The following is a 24098-nucleotide window of genomic DNA, read 5'->3' on the forward strand; positions in this document are numbered from 1 at the left end:
GGTACAGCGGTGAAGCATGTAAAGGCCCGCTGTCGTCAAGTTGAACTGTGAATGTTAATCTTCAAATAAGAGACCCATGGAGTTTTGAGGAAACGCCGGAAATCTGTAAGTATTCGTTTTACTTTCAGCAAATAAGTTATGCTCTGTTTTAAAAAAAAAATTATTGAACATTTTACTGCTCTTAAGCCGAGCGGTTAGAGCGTGGGGCTACGAAGTGGAAGGTTCGAATCCCCAAAACTGGAAAACTCTCTCTGACGACCCAACAGTGAAAAAATGGGTACTTGATTCGTTCAGGGAAGGTAAGACGGCGAGAGGAGAGGAGATGGGCACCGCCATTTATTATGCAGCGCGCCCAAGTCTCAGTGGACCTCTATAGAGGTCCACTGCCCCTACGGCCAGTAATGCTATGGGATACCTTTACCTTTACCTTAAGCTTTATCCGCTGATATGATGTTACTTTATTCGACTCCCATACTGTATACTAAGTTGTATTTATAATATTTGCTTAACAAATATGCATTAATCAAATAATGTTTTATCCCATTGTATTGAAATGAATTTTATTTGTAATGTATTGTATTTCTAATGTATTGTATATACGTGTTTGTAGTCATTATTTATTGTATGCAGGGCCCCAATGGAAACCAGTTTTAAACTGTTTGGGCATACCCTGGGTAAATAATGTAAAAAAATAAATAAATAAATACTGTTTGTGATAAGGCCTAACCCCTTTCATAAAACCCTAATTAGTTCAAAAATCGAGGTCGAAAATATAGAGAAAAATTAAAAAACAAGAACTTTCCTTTTCTAACAATCTTTGGCATGCTGAGATTACCAAGTGTCGGTAAAAATACGCGTACCGTATTATCCATGATCCTCAGCAGTTGCACATCATGCATGATGCGCACGCGTGTTTCATCCCTATATCAATCTTTGGCATCCATGCTGAGATTACCAAGTGCCGGTAGATTATAACGCGTACTGTTTATTTGTATCATGATCCTCAACAGTTGCACATCATGATGCGCATGCGTATTTCATCCCAAAGGTAATCTTGGCACGGGATCAATGTAATCTAGTTTCTCATGCTTTAATTCGAAGTCCAAATATATTCCAGTCACGTTCGAGGTTTCATAAAGTTTGGAATCATTATTCTGAACAAACTGTTCACTTTTTTCCAACAAATAAATCCTGAGTGCGCCACAAAGTAATGAGAAAGGCCTAACTCAACTTTTGAAGGGGAAATCATTGTATCAGAGGATTCAGAATTTGATGAAAATGTTGTTTTGCCCGCTACAAAGGGAAACGTAAAGGGTGAGACTGGGTCCATACCCCCCCCCCAAAAAAAAACCCCACTCCCCTCCCGCAAAAAAATAACAAATCTCAATTCCAATTTGGTATTCCTAAGTTCTTAAATCAAAGGTATTCTGGGATCATGTGACCCTTAAAATATGAAAATCGGATTCGTACGAAAATCGGACTCATTTTCCCTTTTATTGGTTAAACCCTCTCATGTGACTCGTTCTCTCCCAATTATCTATGCATGAGCATGCGCAATACCACCGATGAATCCGTATTTCATCAAACCTAAATTCACGCTACAACGGCACCTTTAACTGTTTCAAAGTATCTGGGGAAACCACTACACTGTGTGACATCTCAGTACATAATGTAATCAAAATAATCAAGCCCAGGTACATTATTCTTGCATACACGAGGATCATGTTGCTGTAACTCAATTCCAAATTGACATTTCGGGCGCGGACATCGTGCGTGACTAGAAACATAATTTGGAAAGACCTGAGAGTTATATTTGCAATAACAAGGTCGTTACCCTGCATGCCCTGTGCACGCATGAAAGTTTAAATTTGCAAGGAGAATGCGCTCGAAGGAAAAGCAAATTGAGAACAAAGTTGTTGATGATCGAAAATTTACTCTAGACGGTCAGGATTTTTTAAACAATAATAAAGTTTTATACATACAAACAATTGTATCTTGAAGGGTGATAGTACATTGTTTTTTAAAGCCTTTCATGACATCCTTTTGAATTATTTCCAGTTTTTCTTTCAAACAAAGACATTTTTTTCTCAATTATTTCTGGCTTTTTTTTCAAACAACGACATAGTTTACCCCTCAATTTTGCGCTGAGCGTAATAAGGAACAAGTTATTACATTGTCGGCGCCTTTGGATGGTAGGGTATTATTACTGTGGCCACGTTCAGGGGCCAATCAGGACATTCCCCTCCGCACCATGAGTAAATTTCGCATCTGACTCATCACAACAGTAATTCGAAATTCAATTTAGAATTTTTCCTCACGATATTTCGACGATTTTTGTCCACCGGTATATGTAAATTAACGCGCCGGGGGACACGATGATTCACCGTCGGAGGGTGTCCCGGTTCCTTGGTTTATTTTTTCGGTGCTAATTGTGTTTATTTACAGACATTTCGGTTCAGACCCTTCGGGAATCGCTTGGAATAATTGAACCATTTTTTTTGTTTTGTTTTGTAAAAATGACAAAACAAACGAGTATATCGCAGTAATAGTGAGCACACATTTAAGTAGGCCTATACAAATCGAATTGCGATTTATGTTTTTTTCAGCATGTTCCCAGCTTTTGGATTTGAAACTGAAAACACAACAAATTCCATTTAAAAGTCCGAGACACAATCATCATACAATTCTAATTCTATTCCAGAAAACCGCATGTAGCTATTTGCCTAAAAACATATGCCTGTTAAAATATTCCCAGTAGCATTGACCTTTGGAATGTTTCTCTTCCATGAATAACCATAACAATGGTCTTTTGTAAAGCATTTTTGTGTGAGGTTTGGACATTTTTGACGCTTCACTTGATCACAAAAGGAACGCCGCTCCCTCACAGAACAATACGTTTGATATGGCGGCTCACCCATGTAGTCTGGTTCCAAAAATATAATCAATGCTGAGCAACAGGATGACTTGAGATACCATACTTCAGTATAACTTTCAGAAAGTCCCGAAAAGAATTTAGGAGCTGTGGATTTTGAGAATAAACCACCTTTTTCTCTGTCGTTACGGATTAGAATCCCCAAGGCAACATGATGAATAGGAACTTGTAAGGTCGTAGAAGCAAGCTGTGGATAAAGTAAGTTGCGACTGACTTGAGAAATCTGTTTAAAATGACCGAGAATGTTGGTAGAAAGTTAGTGGTTGTTGGTGTGGGACTCCGGGGTGTGAGCCGGGCCTTCAGCGTGTTTGTTCGCCCGAGGGCACCGTGGCAGCACGGGCGACGGGGCTTGCTCTGCCCCGCTGATTTCCTCCGGCGGTGGTTTTGCATTTTCTCGAAAGGGCTCTTGATTTACGACTGGTTTAGAATTTCCTGGGTCTGGCTAGCATGACAAATTAATCACTTGGTTTTTAGTATAAAGAATTAGATTGATGGTGGTGATTTTATTTGCCTTAAAGTTTTATTTCATAAACATTTCCTATTCAGATCATGTGTGGAAATATTTTATGACTAGGGCCTAGCCTAGTTAGTATTTGGTAATCTAGGCCGAGTAGTTTTACTAATTTTAGTCATCCATTGATTTTGACGGGCTTCTTTAGACAACAAAAGGGAAAGAATGTAGTATCCAGACCCCACTTCTGTGGTTGTGTACAAAGTATATGGAGAGTCAAGACAATTTTCTAAGTTCCTAACAAAATTGGAAATATTTCTCGGTCCCAAATTCATGTCTTTTCAACATTTGTGCAATGACTGACCTTTATTGAGATGATGAAGAAAAAAGTGACGTCATGTTGCAACATTCTTTCCAACAAAAAAGCTATGGTTTCTGTACCGTTTAAATTGTTACTGTTGGACAGATAGTTTGTATAGAGTATTTAGTACTGAACTAGCTAGAATTTCCAGCTTGAGTCTCATGATATGGGGAGATTCGTCATTGCAAATCTCCCCATATCATGAGCCTTAAACTTAAGCTGGAAATTTCAAGCCAGTGCTGAACATTAAAGCCTGAAATAATATCATATGATTCAACTTGTTAAATGTATAGGAAAAAAAAAGTGATGTCCTGAAACCACTTTTTTTCCTCAATTTTTGCAAGTACATGTATGTACATGTACAACATATATGTACATGTACATAGAAACACTACACATTTAGGACTGAGATTCATTCATATTTTTTATCCGAAAATATATTGAAAATGTTTAAAACGACCCATACATGTAGACTTTAAACACAGTCAACGACATATGTTCTTTCTCGACAAAAATACTATTTTGATTTGTTAAGAACTGCTCCATAGCCTCCATTGTTTACATGTATTTTAAACTTGCTAAGAAAATAATCCTCAATTCCAGGAGTATACCATTGATGCGCATTAAATCTACTCCCAAGTGAACACTCTGCATGTGGCCACCTTTCCTTAAAATTGCATCCTCACAGACAAGCGTGCATCTTTCTCGGCCCTGTTCCTTCACACCGCATCAGTCTTCCACAGCCAGCAAGACGCTGCACGGCAGCTTTGCCTCCGGGCAACAGGGAACTCTTAATCTTGCGTTCAGTGAAGTGGAAATACCCCGCAAAGAAACCGCTCCCCACACTGTACAAGATTATCTCCTTGCATGTCGTTAATTTACAGAAGCGCCTGCCGAATACTTAATCGCCCACACAACTGGTGGAAATTTGCATATCTAAAATATTGTCTTTTTCAGCAGACTGTTGTCAAAATGTACAGAATACGGAAATAAAACAAATATTACAGGTTGGGGATTTTTGGTCTCTTGGATGAGTGATTTTTTTATTGAGTGCGGAGGATTGGAATGTGATTTCAGCCGAAGACGCGAGGTAAGGCGTGAAATGCCACAGGGTTGTCGCGCAGGCTGCCAGGGACCAAAACAACAGTGGCTGCGCTGCCTGCGCTGAGCGACACTTCGCGCCGATGATCCCGTGGATAATGAAATTGCCAAGATCTGGCCGCAATCGGAAGACTGGATTGAAATATGTCGCCAGGATTTTGTTTTTTTACTGGAGGCATTTCCTTGATGTCCCAGTTTCCCACTTTCTGGCGCTGCACTTTTGTTCTTTAATGTAAGATACTTAGTGGCACAATGCACATTTTGTTCTTGCAAAGTGTAATTCTTATAATATATTTGACTGTGGTCTGCTCATGAAATGTCACAACATTTTGTAAAATTCCAGATTGCATGTAGCTAAATTCTAAAATTCTTGAAGTCTGTACTATTTAAAGTCATACATGTATAGATAATTTGCTTTTCATGCATTTTGATCGTTTCCAATAACAACACCACTCAAAATCCAAAGAAAAACGTTAAAAGCCTAACCTGTTGAAGTTTCAGCTCAGTGGGTATTACACTTTTTGAAATAACGGTGAAAACCATGCACGAACTTTTGATCTTGAGTTCGTCTATATCACTTTTGATTTCCCCAGATCAGTTAATTGACTGATCGGTGCAAATCACACATGTACATTTCTTTATTTCTTCTGAATGACAGCAAGCCAGATGGAATGTTTTAGTAGTGGTATGATCTTTAATCCAAATAGCTTTTTGATAAACATTTTTTGGGGGATAAATGTACAATTTATGATCCTAATATGCCTTTAATGTTATCTTCTTTTTAGCTTCAGTAAGGAAATGCATCTTTATTTGAATTTCCTATTGATGCACTTGTGTAACCTCAATCAATTATATCCATTGCCTAATACTCTATGATTCAATTATCTTTACCATGTAACGACATGTCACTGCCCCATATCTGATCCGAGTTAGGGAATATTAGAACAAGAAACTCCAGGCCCTCCGCTGAGCGAGTCAATAATCCCACGGCTTTCTTACTTCGCTTGGTTAGCATCAGCTGTGCTGGGGTGTTTGTCTAAAGCAGAAACAGAAACAAGAAATATTGAACGTTGTTTGTGGTTGCACCAGGAGGGATAGAGTTTGGATAGTGGGAAGGGTGCCGACACGTACGTTATCTCTGGTCAAGTAAAACTAAGTAGTAAGTAACCCTTTTTATGCAGAGGTTATGGGACAGGGGCATACAGCCAAGGTTTTGTTGGAGGGGAGTCAGGCACCAGTTCCTTTGTTCCTTTAAGGCCCCCCCCAAAGTTCTGCTTCCGATTACATGGTACATGTAGGTAGGGTATTTTTTTTTGTGCCAATTTTTTGTGTACGATCATATGGAGGTGTCTGCGTGTAGTCAAGGGTAAAAGACATAAATTGATGGTTTTGGGGTTTTTTTTCTCATTTTTCCCATAAAAAAAATTAGGGTAGGGGCTGTCAGAATAGGGTAGGTAGGGAAACCAGAAGCAGAACTATTATTTTTTTGGCCTAATTAACCCTTACCCCTTTGGTATATTTACTAGAAAGTATCCTGAATCCGCCAAAATCCATCAATTTTGCCACATGCAAAAAAAAATTGGTGGCCAGTGAGTCCATCAGAATCCATGCCACCAGTTAGCCGAGAGTAAGTCTGTTGAGATCCTGAATCCATCAAAGTCTCCCAACTGCTCAATATGGAGGTATCCTGAATCCATCAAAATCCTGAAGTACCGCTACGAAATCCTGCGAAACAGGGGTGTGGCTTTTGATGGATTCAGGTACGCTAGGGTTAAGTCACTATATAGGGAGTCGATTTGGCGTAGCGGTACTTTCCTCGCCTTCCACCGCTGTGACCCGGGTTCATATCACATCCGGGCCAATATGTTTGATCGGGTTTTCAGTCCCTACCTGATTCTGTGGGTTTTTCCCAGAATATTCTTCTGGGGTTTTCCTCCCACCTCTAAAACTGTAATTACTTCTCATCGTCTCCCCTCTACAGGTTTCTTCAGGCTTTTGATCTTACAGTGCCTATGGCGCTATTTGGGGAATCCTTGGTTTCATTACCAGAAGATAACATACATGTAGTTTTGGTCATTTGCTGTAAATTTGCTTTTGTGTGTGTTTTCTTCAATAAATAAAAAAAGCTCACCCCTTCAATGTGTTCATTTAAATTTGCCTCATGTACATATTTAGTGCTTAAAGGGAAAATACAACATTTGCAAACATCAAAAAATAAAACTACCAAATCATTTTGAAATACCTTGCTGGACTGTTAGTGAATGACAGTGTAAAGCATCCTGTAAAATCATGGCACCTGGTATACTGTCATTTTCAAGAAAAGTGGTATTTTTGTATCAATTTCCAACGCTGATCGTCCGATCAGCGTTGGAAAAAATGGCTTTTTTTTCAAATACTGGCCCCAATTGACCATCGCACTTGTTTGCAATCGATTACAAACCTATGAACGGGTACGAGCCAGCTAGACTGGTTCCCTGACCTTACAATTCCACAATGTATGTAAACTGCTCTGTTTCTTCTTATATGGAGTCAGGGAACCAGACTACAGGAAAATGATTGTTTTTCTTGGTTTTTATAGCATTTTCGAACCCAAAACCTCAAAAAGTCAGTGTAACTATATTTGCTATATATTTCCAACCCCCCAATTCCATCCATTTCTGAAAATTACAGCAAAAGCAAATGATGTATATTCCCTTTAACAAAATGTCTGCGAAAAGCACATCCTTGAAATTGGACTCCAAATGGAAAGGCATCCAAATATTGACAGAAGAATTTCAGCACCTTGGCCAAGCATTAGGCTGCGAGATGTTTGTCTTAGAGCTCCGAATGGCCGAAAAGCTGACTTAATCCAAAGGACAAATATTGGATCTTTTTACTGTTTCTTTTTTTGGGTAGCACTTACTGCTCAATGGTTGTGTAAACTGGGTTAAGTATATATTTTAAGCTGTAGAGAGTGGAGACTGTTTGCGTAAGATATTATTTTAGTTTCATCTAAAAATTCTCCTCCCTTGAAATTTGTTGTCTGCCCAGATATTTCCTTGAAACGTAGACAAATGACATGTGACTTTAGAATATGGTATGTAAATGGGTACATGTACATGTACACACCTCACTTCATACGTGCTACTCGGTTAAAACATTGAAATAATTCACATAAATGAATTTCAAAGTTGTGCAAAGAAATTGACTGCAGCAGGGTTCGAACCTGAGACCTCAGGATTCCTAGTCCAGTGTTCTACCAAAGTCCAACTGAGCTATCCAGCCCTTATGGTTTCTGACTAGCGCCCCTTGAACGAAGACACTAACAACATGGGGAACTGCCAACAAACATGTAGGGCTGGATAGTTCAGTTGGTAAAGCACTGGAATGGCAATCTGGAGGTTGCAGGTTCGAACCCCGCTCCAGTCACTTTCTCTGTTCAATTTTTAAGAAATGAGTATAATGCACCTAGTCAGTTCCCCTTTGTGTTGATTAGGAAAATGAAATGTATTATTATTTTTTGGTTTAAGAGTTTGACGGAATTGAACTGAATAAAGCTTGCCTGTGACATAAATTTGTATACTGTAATTTTTTTTCTCTTTTTTTTTCAGATTGATGAGTTTGACTGAATTCAACTGAAGGATTGTATCATTTCTGGCCCGTAAAACATCCTTCATCTGACAACATGTGCTGCTGTGCCATTGAGTGTGTCAAGTGCCTGCTGCTTTTCTTTGACGTTATTTTCTTGGTAAGTATCGGGACTTTGTTGCTTTTGTTCCTTGAAGTGTTGTTACTAGGGCAGCAGAGGAGGAAAGGGGATGGAATGTTGGCTGTGCGAGAGGAATCAATCATGTGGTTGTCACAGTTGAGACGATATGGGGATTAACCCTAACCGCCCTGAATCCTTCAAAATCCTCTTTGCCAAAGTGGAGGAATTTGGAGGAATGAGGTTACATGACAAGAGTGTGTTAGTTACTGATTTCGTAGGATGCACTTTGTCAAGGTCTTGGGCCGGACCTTGCTCATGCAGCCATACATAAATATAGGCCTGCATTATGCTTGAAATCCTCCGTACTGCTCCAGGATGTCACTGGCCAAGCCTCAACATATTGACAGTCACTGTCGCAGGATTTTGCAGGATTCAGGCAGTGGTCACCCTTCCACGGATCATATCCAAGAAATAATGGAGGAATTTGCAGGATTGAGGCCATATGCCATTTTCCCATGAGGCCAGTTGGAGGAATTTGCAGGATTGAGGCCATATGCCATTTTCCCATGAGGCCAATTGGAGGACTTTGCAGGATTGAGGCTACATCCTAGCAAAAAGGCCTAGGTAGTTAGGGTTAAACAAACGTTCCATCAAATATTTACTAAGATACTTACCTGTACAAGGAACCTTTTGGAGACTTCCAATCCAATACTGGGCGTGGGAGGGGGGTACCCAAGCTCCCCTAGTCAAAGCGAAACAAAACACCATGCTCATGATGCACTGGGCATGTTGTAACTTGGGGTCCACTTTTTTTCCTGTCGATGAACATTACAGATCTGACATCTGTATGCTTTATAATTCGAGTCCCACCCGAGTGATTTTTTTTCCAACTTTCACTTGGGAGGTAACACACTAAGTATACACTGTTTATATTGGTAAAGGGCAGAACCTTATATTGATTTACATCACCCTGACGCGAATTCCATCTTATGAATAGTCTGCACTTCTTAATGCAGTCATCCTCCAAGAATGATTATAAATGAATCTCGAACTATACCTATCCAAACATTTTAAAAAAAGTTGCTGGAAAGCTTTCTTAGGCCAAAAAGTAGCCATGCGTGTCGGCAAAATGAAAAAGTTTTTTTTTCAATAAAAGATGATGTCTCAAAACCGCCAAACTCACTGGTTTGACTGGAATCCTGCTGCTGCACAGTTTTAACGTGTTTTTAGATGGGGTTATGATCGAGAATAAGCTTTATGTGGCCTCTCTGGACTCCCATATATTTGCACTAAGTTTAGTCGGGCACCATTTGCAGTCATCAGCCGACATTTGAAGCAAAAAAAAACAGGAAAAAAAAAAAAAAGCCGCGTCGCCGCAAGCTCCATACCAGAAACCGGAGACTTTTTGTTTTGGCCTTAATGACATTTGAATAGTAAATTACAAAGTTCAGAGGTACATGTAACAGGGACAAAATGTCACACTTTGGACCATAAATTAAATATAGAATGGCCCACCTGCATGCAATGTACACAAGAAACAAAATAACACTTACATGTATGTACAAATACTTCAGTTATTTTTAGTTGTCACATGCAGTGTGTCAAATTCGACTCAGATTGCACTTTCAATGCAGAATTAGACAGCATGTCTATTTGTATTCAGACAAATTGTTGGAAAATGTCAAATGTCCAAGCTGTAAATTTGTCCAGTACCCCTGATAGTAACTTGTAAATATACACTGTATGCCATATGAAAATCATAAAACGTTGCCAAAATGTTCTTATCACCTTACCAATAATGCTCTTAACTCTCAGGAAAATATCCCAAAGTTTCAAAACTCATTTCACTAATTATCCACAAATTCCTTTCTCACATGTATACATGTACTCGTGTTGCTCGTGTTGCTCGTCAATTCAGGCTACAGAATCCATGTTGACATGTCAGGCTGAACACCCAGTTCGTGTTACGCCATCTATCCAAATTCATTAACTTGACGACGGCATCTACCATCACTAGACCTACCAAACTGAAAACCCTGGGGAATTTCTGTGTTTCTCACTGGAGATCATATTTTTGAAACAATTTTTTTGTAAAGCCCTTCTTGTGTTATGTTTATGCACTTTGTTACTAAACATATTGATTGAGGCCCACTGTGCTGAAAGAACAGTGTGAACAGGTAGAGCTAGAAACCAGGAGTTATTTTTGTTCGTGACCTTCGTTCCGGCTTGGCCGTTTCTTCTTGGCACTGTCAGTTTTCATTTCACAAGAAATTAAGTCAGTTGTAAATTTCCCAGATCCACTCCACGAACCTCATCCTCAAACCCCTGGCCCCCTTATAACCTAATCAAGTTGTGGGGAATCCCACACCCAAAATCCCTTGGAGAGAAAAATATAAACAACTGATGCTGCATGTTGTCTGGTTAGTGTACATTAAAGTAGAAATCCTACAGATGGCGGTGCTCTCAACCACTTAACTGTTCTCCAAGGAGTCTTATCCCCATGCTGTAAATTGCGTTTGTTGCTGTGGGATGTTTTTCTTCGCAGGGCGGTTCCAAACATGACAGTTAAGAGGCTGGCGATTTTTATTTGAACGCCACGAAATTTAAAAGGAGCATGAGTTGCATTAATCTGTTCTCATTCATTTTCCCGTGCCCGAGGAGAGGATTGTCTCAAATTTTTAATGAGTGTTTTTGTCAACCCATTTTTAATCAAGATTTTAATAAAGCTCATGCAAAGTTCAAAGTCTTATCATCTAACAGTAATAATAGTATGGTCTGGATAAGGCCCAAAAAAATAATAGTTCTGCTTCCGGTTTCCCCACCTACCCTTTTCTGACAGCCCCTACCCAATTTTTTTATGGGAAAATAAGGGGGGAAAAACCCAAAACTATCAATTTCGTCCTTTTACCCTTGACTACACGCAGACGCCTCCATATGATCGTACACAAAAAAAGTGGCCAAAAAAAATTAATAAATTCCCCACACTACATTTGTACCTACCCTATTTTCAAATGCTGTGTAATCGGAAACAGAAATATTTTTGGGGGGAGGGGGGCCTAAGGATGACTGTTTGCATTTAATTTTATAAACATTTCTAAGCAAATACGTAATTTGGTAGTTTTGTTTTTGATGTTTGCAAATGTTGCATTTAGCTTCCGTAGGCCTATCTGAAGTGTGCACAGCCACACCGGAGCTGCAAATTTATGCTCCTTCCGACGACCATATACATGTAGGTCTACTGAAAACCCAACCAACTTTTGATTGATTGTTCCTGCCTATGCATATTCTGCTGTTCCGTATTGACCTAGTAATGATAGATGGTGGTGATTTGGTAAGGTGGAGAGGGGGGGGGGGGGGGGAGGGCAGGGGGGGGGGAGCATTTACACAGTAGTCTGCAAGACTCTGCATACTGACATTTCATGCATCGATTTTACAATTCATATCTGCTCTGTTGACCAGCGCTTTATAGCAAAGTGCACGTACCATGATGAAATGGACTACATGCTTAGCATGTGGAATTTACTGAGATGATACAAGGCGGAAAAAACCCTGAAACTAGGCCAACGTGACAAATGTGCTGTGCTTGGCTGCGTGGGCTGGCCATTGATATGGCTCATGGCAACTTGTAAGTAGGCCGTCGACTGTCAAGTGCAACAAGCATATACTGTCAAGCATGATTTTACAGGCTCAGTGGCGAAGGCCGGATACAGGATGTTGGGGTGGGGGATGTTGACGTCGATTTTTTATGGGGGGGGGGGGGGTAGAGGCATTGCAGTCAATGCATTAAGTTGAAAGGCCTGAAACATTGAATCAAGATTTGCAATATCGAGTGATGATTTTTTTTAAAGGAAATTTATAATCTTTTTCATTATGTACTGTATGAACAAATAATTAATTTTTTGTTGGGGGGGGGGGGGAGGGGAGGGACTAGCCTCCCCCATTACCCCCATTGATCCGCCCTTGCTGCTGAACACATCATGCACGTAACTTTTCCTCAGCTCCGCTGATTTCCTCATTTTATATTTATGAATGCCATTACAAATTGAAAAATACTGTACAAAGTCTTGTGTAGTTTGGAGTTTCCTCTTTTTTTCTCCTAAATTCCCATGTGTTTTGTGTCTATTAGGGCCAACCGGTATTTATAAGTAAAAAAAAAAGTCTGTCATGGGCCAATATGGCCCATCAGAACAGCATTTATTCTTGCCAAGAAACGACTGAGAATATTTCTACTCCCCCTGGATGGGATGCTAGTCCATTGCAGGTCACTCCCCAGCTAATGCTGGTACCCATTTATACTCCTGGGTGGAGAGAGGCAAGTTGGGATGAAGTGGCTTGCCCAAGGACACAACATATGACCAGCGGCTGGATTCGAACCCCTGAACCCCTGAGCCACGAATTCTAACCAATAGGCCACAGTATAAGTAGCCTTTGCTATTGTACACGTGTATTTCTTGCATAAACTGTAGTGCCTATGCTTTGTAAATTTGAGCCCAACTTACAAAGCTTGAAACAAAAGTAAGCTGGCAAGCGAGAATATACTGAACTAAAAACTTACTTTTAATTTCTTGATATCGACACAAACAGTGTACATACACATCAGTGAAACTGTTGTTTGGTTGAAAAAAATTATAAGTCAGTTAATTTTAATGTACATTGGAGGTCTACTGTAGGGAGAAAATGAAGTAAAGTGATAAATTTGATATGCAATGTTGATTCAGCTTTTCTTGAACTGAAGCACATTTTGACTTTCGCTCAGTCGTTATTTTCCAAGACGTGGGTGGAACCATGGTGGAGCACGCTCTAACGCTCTCATGTAAAGAATAACCAGATTCACTAGGCCTGTTTTCCATCCACAATTTGTTCCTTTGTGCGGTGTCTTTTTGTTCTCGGTTCAGCGTACTGCGGGGTTTGTGTACTTATCCGCTATAGAGTCCGTAACTAGACTCCGGTGTGGCACAAAAGGAAAAGCCTGGGGCAGGAGATTGCGTCGCGGGATTGACATACCAATCCCACAAAACACAGGCAGCGTTCATTTCAGATTTTTTTTCCGGCATTTTTTTTTTTTTTTTTTTTTTTTTTGCACAATGCTGCCTCTTTGAAGACCATTGAAGTCACAAAACGGTGTGCATGGTTTGTTTGTCATGAATGTCCCAAACCGTGCACAGTGTAATTATATGCAGACTCGCATTTTTTCCCATGAAATCTAACAGTGATGCATACATTTGTAGTCAAGAAGTTCTCTTTTCTGTGCAAAACTAGTTTTTATTATGCTTTGAAGATGACTGTTTTTAATCAAGGCAGCTTGAGGACAGTTTAATGTAAATATTGTAGTTTTAATGTTACATAAAATACAGCAAAATATGTAGAGATGTTTGTATTACAATGTATCAGACAGGGAGGACAATAAAAAACTCAACCCGGGGCGTCAGGATATCTCATGATTTCAGGGTTTTCGTCAGGTTTCTCCTCATTCAATTTTTTTTAAATATAATAACTTTTGAAATCTGGCATTTCTGGGACTTTTAGTCTTTTTGTGAGATTGGGGAGGCTATACATGTAGTACATTTTGTACATGTACATTGTACATGCACCTCTAATGAAAATATGTTTTTAAGAAAAATAGAACAAAATGCTTAAATTTCTTTTAAAGTTTAATAGAAAAAAGTGACTATTTTGAAAGTCGTTGTAGGAAATGGTAATTTGAAAAACAATGACACATTTTGCAAGCCCCGTACTTGTTATTTTCATTTGTTTGCACATTTTTATGGAAGCCTTCACTTCGCTCTTTTTAGCGCATGCATTTTTCTAAATGTTTCACAAGATGCCGTAACCATGGCAATTTTTCCCCACAGCCAACGATTTCTTGAGAGTTTCCAGCAGTGTGTAGTCAATACTGCAGTGTAGCATAGTGCAGTTAGCTTGCACCATTCACATGCATTGTGTCCATTGTTAGTCATAGAAGCCATGGACATTAGTTTTGGCCTTCTGCTTAATTTGCCGTCAACAAAAGATTCAGACAAAAGATTGTGCGGCCTTTTTGAGTGGAAATTCAAGGTTGGAAGCGGGGAGTCATCTTTAAATAATAGAGACTGGAGGTCGGTTCTTTGATGGAAAGAAGGGGGGGGGGGAAGGAGTGGAGGATAGATAAAAGCTTTGCCAACAACGAATTTGTGATGCTTGCCCAAATTCCATTAGTGGAATATCTCAGCAGGTTTGTGATAACAGTACAAGTGTTTTCCAGGAATTTTGGTCTGTATTTTTGACAAAAGAAAATTGTAACAAAAGAATATTTTTTACAACAGAAAATATCCCTCTTCCTGTGAGCTATTTTCATAATTACGGTAGTGGTAGGTTTTTTTCTTATTTTGTGGTTATTTTGACAATAAAATATGTATGGATCATGAGAAACAGTGCCTGTTCCTTGTGTCTTTAAAGTACTGGTACAAGTGTAAAGAATTGTAAATGTGTAAACAATTTGGAGAAATGAAAATAAAATTCCTGGGAAATACTCAACATATACAGTACATGTACATGTATATTTGATGGTTACACCTCTATGTTCGGCGACACCCCTATGTTCCGACTGCACATATTCCTATTCCTAACCCTGACCCTAACCCTAACCCTAACCGGGAGTAACACAATCTAGGTTGTCGGAACATAGGGGTGTCGGAACATAGAGCAGTCACCTATTTGATAACACCTGAAAAAAGACAGAATTGTTACACATTTCGCTTACAATCTAAAGAATTTGTATTAGATGACATCCCTACTTTCCTCATGAATATGCAAATTCATATTTGGCCGACTTCTTAAAAAAAAAAAAAGTCATAAAAACAACCATAAAATGGCTATAAAATGTTGGAAGTAATGGAAATTGGGCACACTATGTACAATGTATGTCAAGGAATCAAGCAAAAATAAGATGAGCGCTTTGATGATCACTTGTTGGTGTTTTCTTTTTCTTTACAGCTGACTGGCATTGCTCTGCTTGGGGTCGGAATTCACGTCTTAATTGGTGTCGTTAACGGTACTTACGCATCCTTGATTGCCGGGGTGTCCTATATCTACATTGCCTATGCTATCCTCGTCATTGCCTTCATTATCATCATCGTCGCTCTGATTGGTTGTTGCGGCGGTGTGCTAGAGAATAAATGCCTGCTGGTGACGGTAAGATATGAGGCTACTGTTCATCTATGACACCAGAGTATTAGAAATTAAAAACGTTTATCGGGTATGACAATCTCAGAATTGTGATGTTTCTGGCCTTCCTAAGCATGTGAATTTTCTTCATGGTGTTTCTGCCAGTTTTGTATTCTACCGGGTAGCTTTTACTAAGAATGGGACGTTTACACATCGTCGTGTGCTTGGCAGAAGGGCATATACGCATATGCCCTTATGCAATAGCGGGTAATCACCAAAATATTCCCAGCAAAAGGGCATATGCAGAAAACTGTCTCTATGTTAAAGACATTTTTACTTTTTCGTCAGAAATTAATACAGGTTGTGTCAAAACTCAAGAATTTTTTTACTTTTTCGTCAGAAATTAATACAGGTTGTGTCAAAACTCAAGAATTTTTTTACTTTTTCGTCAGAAATTAATACAGGTTGTGTCAAAACTCAAGAAATTTTTACTTTTTCGTCAGAAATTAATACAGGTTGTGTCAAAACTCATGATTGATACCGGTACGTGTGACAAATTTCAAAATCGTATGATTTATAATACGGGTGGGAAAACATTGGATTCATAATACATGTGGGGGAACAATAGAACCTATCAGTGCAGTTTTTTTTTAAACGATTTTTGCTTCAGAATGCTCATATGCCCTTCTGCCGGGCACCCGACGACATTTTAAACATTTAAACGATAACAATTCTGAATCTGATTACAAATTGTTCCAAAGTTTGATATGCCTACCCTGTCTACCCTTGGAAGTAATGCATGCATTTTGCAAAAAAAAATCAAATGGGTTGAAAGGGTTTTCAACCCGTTTTATTTCCAAAGCAAAAGGACAGCCCATTATGAACATCATTTATTGTGCACCAACATGAATATTCATGTGTTGTGCACCTACATGAATATTCATGTGTTGTGCACCCACATGAATATTCATTACATTCTCCAGGGCAAATACTAGACAAACAGCATGTTCATGTGTGCTAGTCAGAAGCCATAAACTGGTATAAATAATGCTATGTACATGTAGGCCTAGCTAGGGATCACATCAAAAATCACGATGCTAGCATCATTAAGTAACCCGGAGGTGGCAGGTTCAAACCCTGCTCAAGTCAATTTCTTATTTTATAATTATTACATGCACGTAGCCAGTTTAATTCCCTTCTTGGTTCATTTGATTATTTTGATTGTAATGTATTCCTTGCTGTAGTTCTACTTCTTCGTCGTGCTCTGCATTTGTCTGGAAGTCTCAGTCGCGATCATTGCATTCGTTGGTCTGTGGTATGAAGATGGCTATGTCAGATCCTACGTTATCCAAGCGTCGCGTAAGGAGATGGTCAACTATGGACACATCGAGAAAGAAGGATTCACCGGTGCCTGGGACAGACTGCAAACTGACGTATGTATCATTCATTGGCAAAAACAATATGCTTGCCCGAGTTGCTGGATGCCAGTGTCCTAGGCGAGTCCATCACAAGTTGATCACAAGTCCTTTTCACAACTTGGGTAACAGGTAACATACTAACAAGGGATGTTCAATGACAAAAGAATGTCTTTGTCACAGTTCATTTGAAGAGCTTGTGACTTGACTAGAGACCAGGGAAGTAGCCAAGTCCATCACAAGCCCATCGCAAGTCCATCACAAGCCAATCACAATCCCATCACAAGCCCATCGCAAGTCCATCACAAGCCAATCACAAGCCCATCACAAGCCCATCACAAGTCAATCACAAGTCCATCACAAGTCCATCACAAGCCCATCGCAAGTCCATCACAAGCCAATCACAAGCCCCTCACAAGCCCATCACAAGTCCATCACAAGTCCATCACAAGTCCATCACAAGTCCATCACAAGTCCCTGCAAGTCCAACACAAGCCAATCACAAGTCCATCACAAGCCAATCACAAGCCAATCACAAGTCCATCACAAGTCCATCACAAGTCCCTGCAAGTCCAACACAAGCCAATCACAAGTCCATCACAAGCCAATCACAAGCCAATCACAAGTCCATCACAAGTCCATCACAAGCCCATCGCAAGTCCATCACAAGCCAATCACAAGCCCCTCACAAGCCCATCACAAGTCCATCACAAGTTCATCACAAGTCCATCACAAGTCCATCACAAGTCCATCACAAGTCCATCACAAGTCCATCACAAGTCCATCACAAGTCCATCACAAGTCCATCACAAGTCAAATCACAATTAGTCCATCGCAAGTCCCTGCAAGACCATCACAAGTCCTCCAGTCCCAATTCATCTCACAAGCTATTCACATGAGCTTTGACAAAGGCATTCCTTTGTTATTGTTCATCCACTGTTTCTTGTGACTGGACCTGTTCATTTTTTCCCTAGCATTTGTTACCCCCAATTTCACAAATTATGTGCTAGTAATTTTTTTTTTTAAGTAGAGAGTTGAACAACAGAGGGCAGCAAACAGATTGAGTAGAGGACTTATTGTTAATGATTGTATACAGTGAAAGAAATACAATCTTGCAAAGTTCTATAAAAGTTATAAAAGTTAATTAAAGTTTTTCTCAGCAGTGCATGATGAAAATCTTTGATCTTATTGGTATCCCAACATCCAAGACTATTATGGTGGCTATGTATTTTACACTCTTTGTACCCACCAAGTTTCAAGGAGCATCAAGCCCCATGTAAATTAAGTAATAGTGGCTTGGCTCTACCTTCCTCAATCCTACAAAATCCTCCACTGTGTAGGAACCCAATGGCACACTCTTTGTACCTACCAAGTTATAAGGAGCATCAAGCCCCATGCAAAGTAATAGTGGCTGGCCTCTACCTTGCTCAATCTGAAAATCCATTAATCTCTTCACCCATTGTCATGGAGCGTCTAAGCAGCGAATATCTACTTTCTTTTCTTTGCAAATTTCAGCCAGTCACAAGCCTTGGTCTATTCATTGAACGTTTTGACAGGTAACCTGCACTAAGCAACTCTCTCATATTTGGCCCTGGTCTCCGTTGTTATTTTTGGTTAATTTAGGAGCAATGCTGCGGTGTTGAGGCATCGACTGACTGGCACGAGTACGGAAATTATGATCAAGATGACACGCCTGATAGTTGCTGCAGGGAGAGAGAATATGGGTGTGGCTCAACCGTGGGTGAATTATGGGAAAAGGTGGGTTTGTTTTGGGTGTGGTTATTGTGGGCGAGGCTAGGCTGCATGACATTTTCCTAAAGGGTGCACGTATAATAGGTGTGCTTCGTCCCGGCACATTTGCCAGCAAACAATTTTGTTGAGAGGACAGCGATTTTATGAAAATGATTAATAGGGGGGTGGGGGAGGGGGGGGGGTGGGGGAGGGGGGGTGGGGGTGTCACACACACCCTCTAGCTCCGCCCATGGTTGAGAGAAGTGAGGATTAACCATCAGTGTTCCATGGTTGGTGTGGGCATGATAGTTTTCTTGGGAGGGGGGGGGGAGTGCAAGATACATTTAGAAAATCTCCCGATCTTGTCATTTCTGTCATAATGATGTGAAGGCTAAAGAATCAGTAAGATTTGAGGCTTTGCATGGTGTGGAGATACTAATGAATGCCTGAAGACTGATTCTCCTATTTTTGTTTGTTTGGCAGAGTTGCATTACAGCAATGATTGACACTGTCAACAGTTGTCTGTATCTGATTGGTGCCATGTGTGTCGGATGCGTCCTGCTGCAGGTATGTAAACCCCGCAAAAAGAGAAAGAAACACTCCACACTCATTGGAAGAGTCATGAATCTGATCATCTTATGATGACGTCAGGTTGGCGTAGCGGTACTTTCCTTGCCTTCCACCGCTGTGACCCGGGTTCGATTCCCGCCTAGGCCAATATGTGGATTGGGTTTTCAGTCCCTACTGATTCCGTGGGTTTCCCCCAGAATATTCTTCTGGGCTTTTCCTCCCAGCTCCCTTCTTCTCATTGTCTTCTCTCCACAGGTTTCTTCAGGCTTGCGAGCTACAGTGCCTAGGGCGCTTTTGAGGAATCCTTGGTTTCATTATCATTAATGATTAATAATTTATACAGACCTTTGGGGAATTTTGTTAGCTACATTTTGATACCCCTTTTGCTACCAAAGACTGTAAATTGTCCAAGATGGACAACTGTTTATGAAAAATGATGCAGTTTGAAAAGTTGCAACTCTAAAGATTACGCGAGGAGAAATTGCTATTAAATGTAACCACACACACACACATCGACTGCACAGTGCCCAAGCAAAGCGCGTATAATTCGAAGCATGTGCTCCCATGTATGCAAGCACTGTGTGATCGGTATTCCCTGCCGTTCGTGTCAGGCTGTGTGTCATTGTCAAGCGGCAATTTCCACTCGCGTACTCTTTAAAGTTGCAACTTTTCAAACTGCATCATTATCATAAGACGATCAGATTCAAAATTATGATCCCCCCAATGAGTGTGGACTTTCTTTTTTTTGCGGTGCTTAGTTTAAAGTTATAGCTGTCTGTACTCAATCCTATAATGCTCTGTCCATGAACTGTTGAGGGCGCTCTTCAACTTTTGAAGGTGGGACTTACAGTGCAATAGACTGTATACATTTCAGGTCCCCCGGTGGGTCCAGGGGGTGGGCCAAAGGGGGCAATGCCCCCCCCCCCCCCCAGACAAAAACTAACCCAAGTACTGTGTTATTTAAGTGACATCACAAAAATTGAAGCCACTTCGTACACCAGCATCTTTTACTCCAAAAAATTGGTTAAAGTGGTCAGAAATTTCCTCAGATCGCACCCATAGAGCATCTGGAATCGAAACATTGTCCAGGGCCCTTAACCCTAAAAGGGCTGTGTTATTTTGACCATCTCTCAGCTGGGGGGGGGGGATTCCCCTCCCCCAAGATCTTGGTCATCGAGTGATGAAAAATTATGAATTACAAATTATCATGAACATACCCAAGAAATTTCATGACTATAGGTCAAAAGTATTTGGAATTATCCATATGCACGAATGGTAATTCTGTTTTGTGTATACTACGTATATGGGGAAATTCAATGTTCACGTTGTGTAGCAATTTTTGGCTGCGCGGCAACCCCTGGTCAAAATTTTATGTTTTTGGTATCAAAAGATACGCAAGACTCGAGGCTAAAAAGTCAGAACAGCTCAGGTCGTGGAATTTTTTTTCTTCAAGGCTATTGCGGAGAAAGTTGAGGGGGGCGTTGCCCCCCCCCCCCCCCCCCATGGCCCCTTTAGGGGTAAGTGGGCCCCGTATCTCACGCCGTAAATATTTGAATCAGTTTTTTTGGGAAACACAACTTCTTTGGTTCAACCCCGAAAAATTGTGTTCTGGATCTTCCCTTGTTTACAGCAACACAGAATACACACAATAAGTTTAGTCACACCTGTCTGAGAGTCTTGTTCTTTCTAAAATTCATCAAACATTTCTTTCTTTCTTGAATTCCATAGATTCTGCTGATCATCTTCATCCTTGCTTTGTACTACAACATCAAATTCGGAGGTGGGAAAAACCGATGCTGCGGCAGCAATTACTACGACATGGACTAGGCCAGCTCTGCCATCCAATCAAATCATGAGATTTGTGGAATGGGCGGGATTTATTATTCAAATTAGAGGATTTACATCATTAAATCCTGAGGTGAAAAAAACTGATGCTGTGGTACCCATTACTTTGACAAGGACACGGAATGCTATCCAATTATATTAGCTTTGTGGGATGGGCGGGGTTTATTATTCAAATCAAATTTGGTATGACACTGTCCAATGAAATAAGCGGGTGGGATTCAGTATTTAAATTAATGTTTGATGACTGAGTTGACAAAAATATATTTTGTGATTAAAGAAAAAATGGTGCCCACTGAAATTGTTGTTATGAATAGGCGTTTCCACTGAAATTTGAGTAAAGTTTAATGGGTGAAGTTTAATATGCAAATTATCATTTAATAGATCATTTCTAGCCTGAATGTGATCTCCTGATGTTCAATAGAAATACAAGTACATTTTGAAGTTTTGATAGGCAGTTAGCCATGAACAAAAATCATTACTAAATGATTTTTAACAACGAAAATTAAAGTATTTATTAACCTTTTTTTTCAACCTCTACGTACTGTCAGTGCAGTACTGTTTGTATAAAAAGTTTTTAACAAATGTTTGGTAAAAGTTGTTTTAACATTTTGTTGACATTTTGTTGCTTTTGGACATGTAAGGGTAAATATATTTTAACATTTTCGTCTTGGCTGTAAATATTGTGAGCAGTAATTTTTTTACAATGTTGATAACATTTTGTACTTTGTTGTGATTTTTTTTCTGTTTCTTTTTTTTAAATTTTAAATAGTGAAATAGTACTGATATGTATATTTCATCTTCTCGTAAGAAGTACACACAAAAACTAGAAATAACATGAAAAGAAATTTATTGAATCTTTAATTGTGTTTTTCCATTCTTTAATTAACTCGGCGTAAACAGCTTGCTTCTTGCATTCAAAAGCATGAGCTTTGGTTAAATTCAATTGTGTTTTTAAAACAAAATTATAGTGGCCTGATATTTCATCCTTTGCAAGGAAGAAATATCAGGCCACTCTAAGCTTTTGATTTGTATATTTCAGGTCAATCCAGTCAGTGAGCAGTATGCAGCAGTGTCATTCGTTTTCAAATGTACTTTTTAACATGACATAGAAAATCTGAGTGCATTTATGGAAAATGTAAGCTTTTTGACGCAAATCACATTCTCCATTTTTTCTGATATTTCCCATTTTTCCTGATATTTCACAGTATTTCTCCCCACTTTTATCAGGCAAACCCATGATTATAACGCAAAGTTATAGTCAATACAAATTATTCATTTTGTAGCAATGTTTTATCTTTCACTGTTTGTGACAGTCAAACAAAAATAATGGTATCTTATGTTTACACTTTCCCGTGGCTTTATTCATGAATCAATATCCCTAATCTCTTATCTATTATATTGTAATTGAAATGATTTACTTTGTTTCCTATCACGTGAGGTTTTGAATGGACCGATCCAGTAAGCACCGCCCCATGGTGTTCTGACCAATCACAGCCGTGATTTATGTTCGACGTGCGTGCACTAAAGTCCGACATGCGTGCACGCGCGTATGATGTGCGCGGAAGGAAAATGCAGTGTGGCATTGGAGAGGAGCACGTGTTAATTTGCCCACGTGCGCAGTGGGCGGGGCTTACTGGATCGGTCCATTTGCTACAGGTTATAAGGGAGAGAGTTACATAGAGTTTTCTGAGTCCACTGAGCATGAGAGTACAGCAGTAAACGGGGACATTATGTGAACAAAACTGCAACTTAAGATGTAAAGTGTGCGGTTGCACTTGTCAAGTCTCTTTGTTACTTTATAGGGTTCCGAAAATTGAACCGATTGGTACCTCTATGTTTCGGACAGTATGTTCTCATTGTCTGTCTTCAGAGAAAACATCTCGAAAAAGATTTGACTGCAGGGTGCTACCGACTTTTACCATGCAGACATTCAAGTCTTATTAAATTGTTTTTTTTTTCAATTCGCGAGAGAACGTTCGTTCTACTTAGAAATATTTTCTTCACTTTGGCTTCTTGAAATTATGAAATATTAAGTCATTGGCTTTGCTTTCGCTTGAGTTCCAGGCTGAGTTTCGTGTGTGCAGACTTTTATCGTATCGTAAAATGTACTTGTTGATGATTATAGATTTGAATGAATTCTACTTTAATTGTTTTTCAGTGTTTTACTTGGCTGAAAGTTTTGTTATCATCATGGATTAAAACCACAGTCACAGCGCCTTCTTAGGTTTTTGTTTGTTAGTTTAACCAGCGACTGTATTTAAACCGTATTCATATTCCCGGAAAACTTGGGAAAAGTTTTAACATTTATCACTTAAAACCTAGTATTTTGGGTAAATTAACTGTAAATTAATTGTTCTCGTTCGTCGGTATTTAGGAAAACTGACATAAAAATTACTTTTGTATAAAACATTCTAAATGTTTGTGTTGATTTTTGTGTACAAACTGGCTTGAATTTTGGTTTGATGACCGAAGCAACTTCAAAATGGAAGACTCGTTAAAGTTGTCTTCTGTTTTTTTCTTCAAGTATCACCCTGATTGCCACTTGTTTGCCGGGCAGTGCTATCGTATATGATTACCCCGTTACGCCATGGGCTGATTCCCAGACTGGCTCATCTTGTAGACCAGACGAACGAAAAGACTTCCTGTGAATAGCCAGCCAGACTGAATCGAGTAGATTTTTCTGAGTTTTGGGCTCTGTTTACTACAGGGCGAGTAAAAAAAGCGGAACTCAAACGCCCAAAACTATTTTTCATATTTAAAAACATATGTAGCACCAACAATAATAATGACTGGAAAGCCTATTTCATAAGCTACTTTTAGATGAAAAAAATGACTGTAAATGCTCAATCTGTTCAAAGAAT

At 39.6% G+C, this 24098-nt stretch overlaps 1 protein-coding gene across 2 annotated transcripts; it reads left to right on the forward strand.

Moving 5' to 3' along the window:
• Window positions 1–86: 86 nt before the first annotated feature.
• On the forward strand, window positions 87–23663 carry LOC119743010 (tetraspanin-4-like). 2 transcript variants are annotated; one of them, XM_038219318.1, is made up of 7 exons: window positions 87–105; window positions 8436–8572; window positions 15506–15703; window positions 16921–17109; window positions 18715–18849; window positions 19306–19389; window positions 21121–23663. In XM_038219318.1, the coding sequence occupies exons 2-7, from the start codon at window positions 8510–8512 to the stop codon at window positions 21217–21219; spliced, it is 768 nt and encodes a 255-aa protein (XP_038075246.1). In that variant the 5' UTR covers window positions 87–105; window positions 8436–8509; the 3' UTR covers window positions 21220–23663. The 2 variants fall into 2 exon arrangements, with proteins under 2 accessions (XP_038075246.1, XP_038075245.1); XM_038219317.1 differs by lacking the exon at window positions 87–105 and adding an exon at window positions 2968–3130.
• The last annotated feature ends 435 nt before the right edge of the window (window positions 23664–24098 follow it).

The sequence above is a fragment of the Patiria miniata genome, unplaced genomic scaffold, assembly GCF_015706575.1.
Source record: "Patiria miniata isolate m_02_andy unplaced genomic scaffold, ASM1570657v1 HiC_scaffold_6, whole genome shotgun sequence".
Taxonomy (NCBI): domain Eukaryota; kingdom Metazoa; phylum Echinodermata; class Asteroidea; order Valvatida; family Asterinidae; genus Patiria; species Patiria miniata.

What these genes read in the sequence shown, in the direction of transcription:
- LOC119743010 (XM_038219318.1), top strand. Translation starts at nt 8,510, where the DNA reads ATGTGCTGCTGTGCCATTGAGTGTGTCAAGTGCCTGCTGCTTTTCTTT. An exon ending in GGGACAGACTGCAAACTGAC is followed by an intron (nt 17,110 to 18,714) that starts GTATGTATCATT and finishes TGGTTAATTTAG; the next exon opens with GAGCAATGCTGCGGTGTTGA. An exon ending in TGGGTGAATTATGGGAAAAG is followed by an intron (nt 18,850 to 19,305) that starts GTGGGTTTGTTT and finishes TTTGTTTGGCAG; the next exon opens with AGTTGCATTACAGCAATGAT.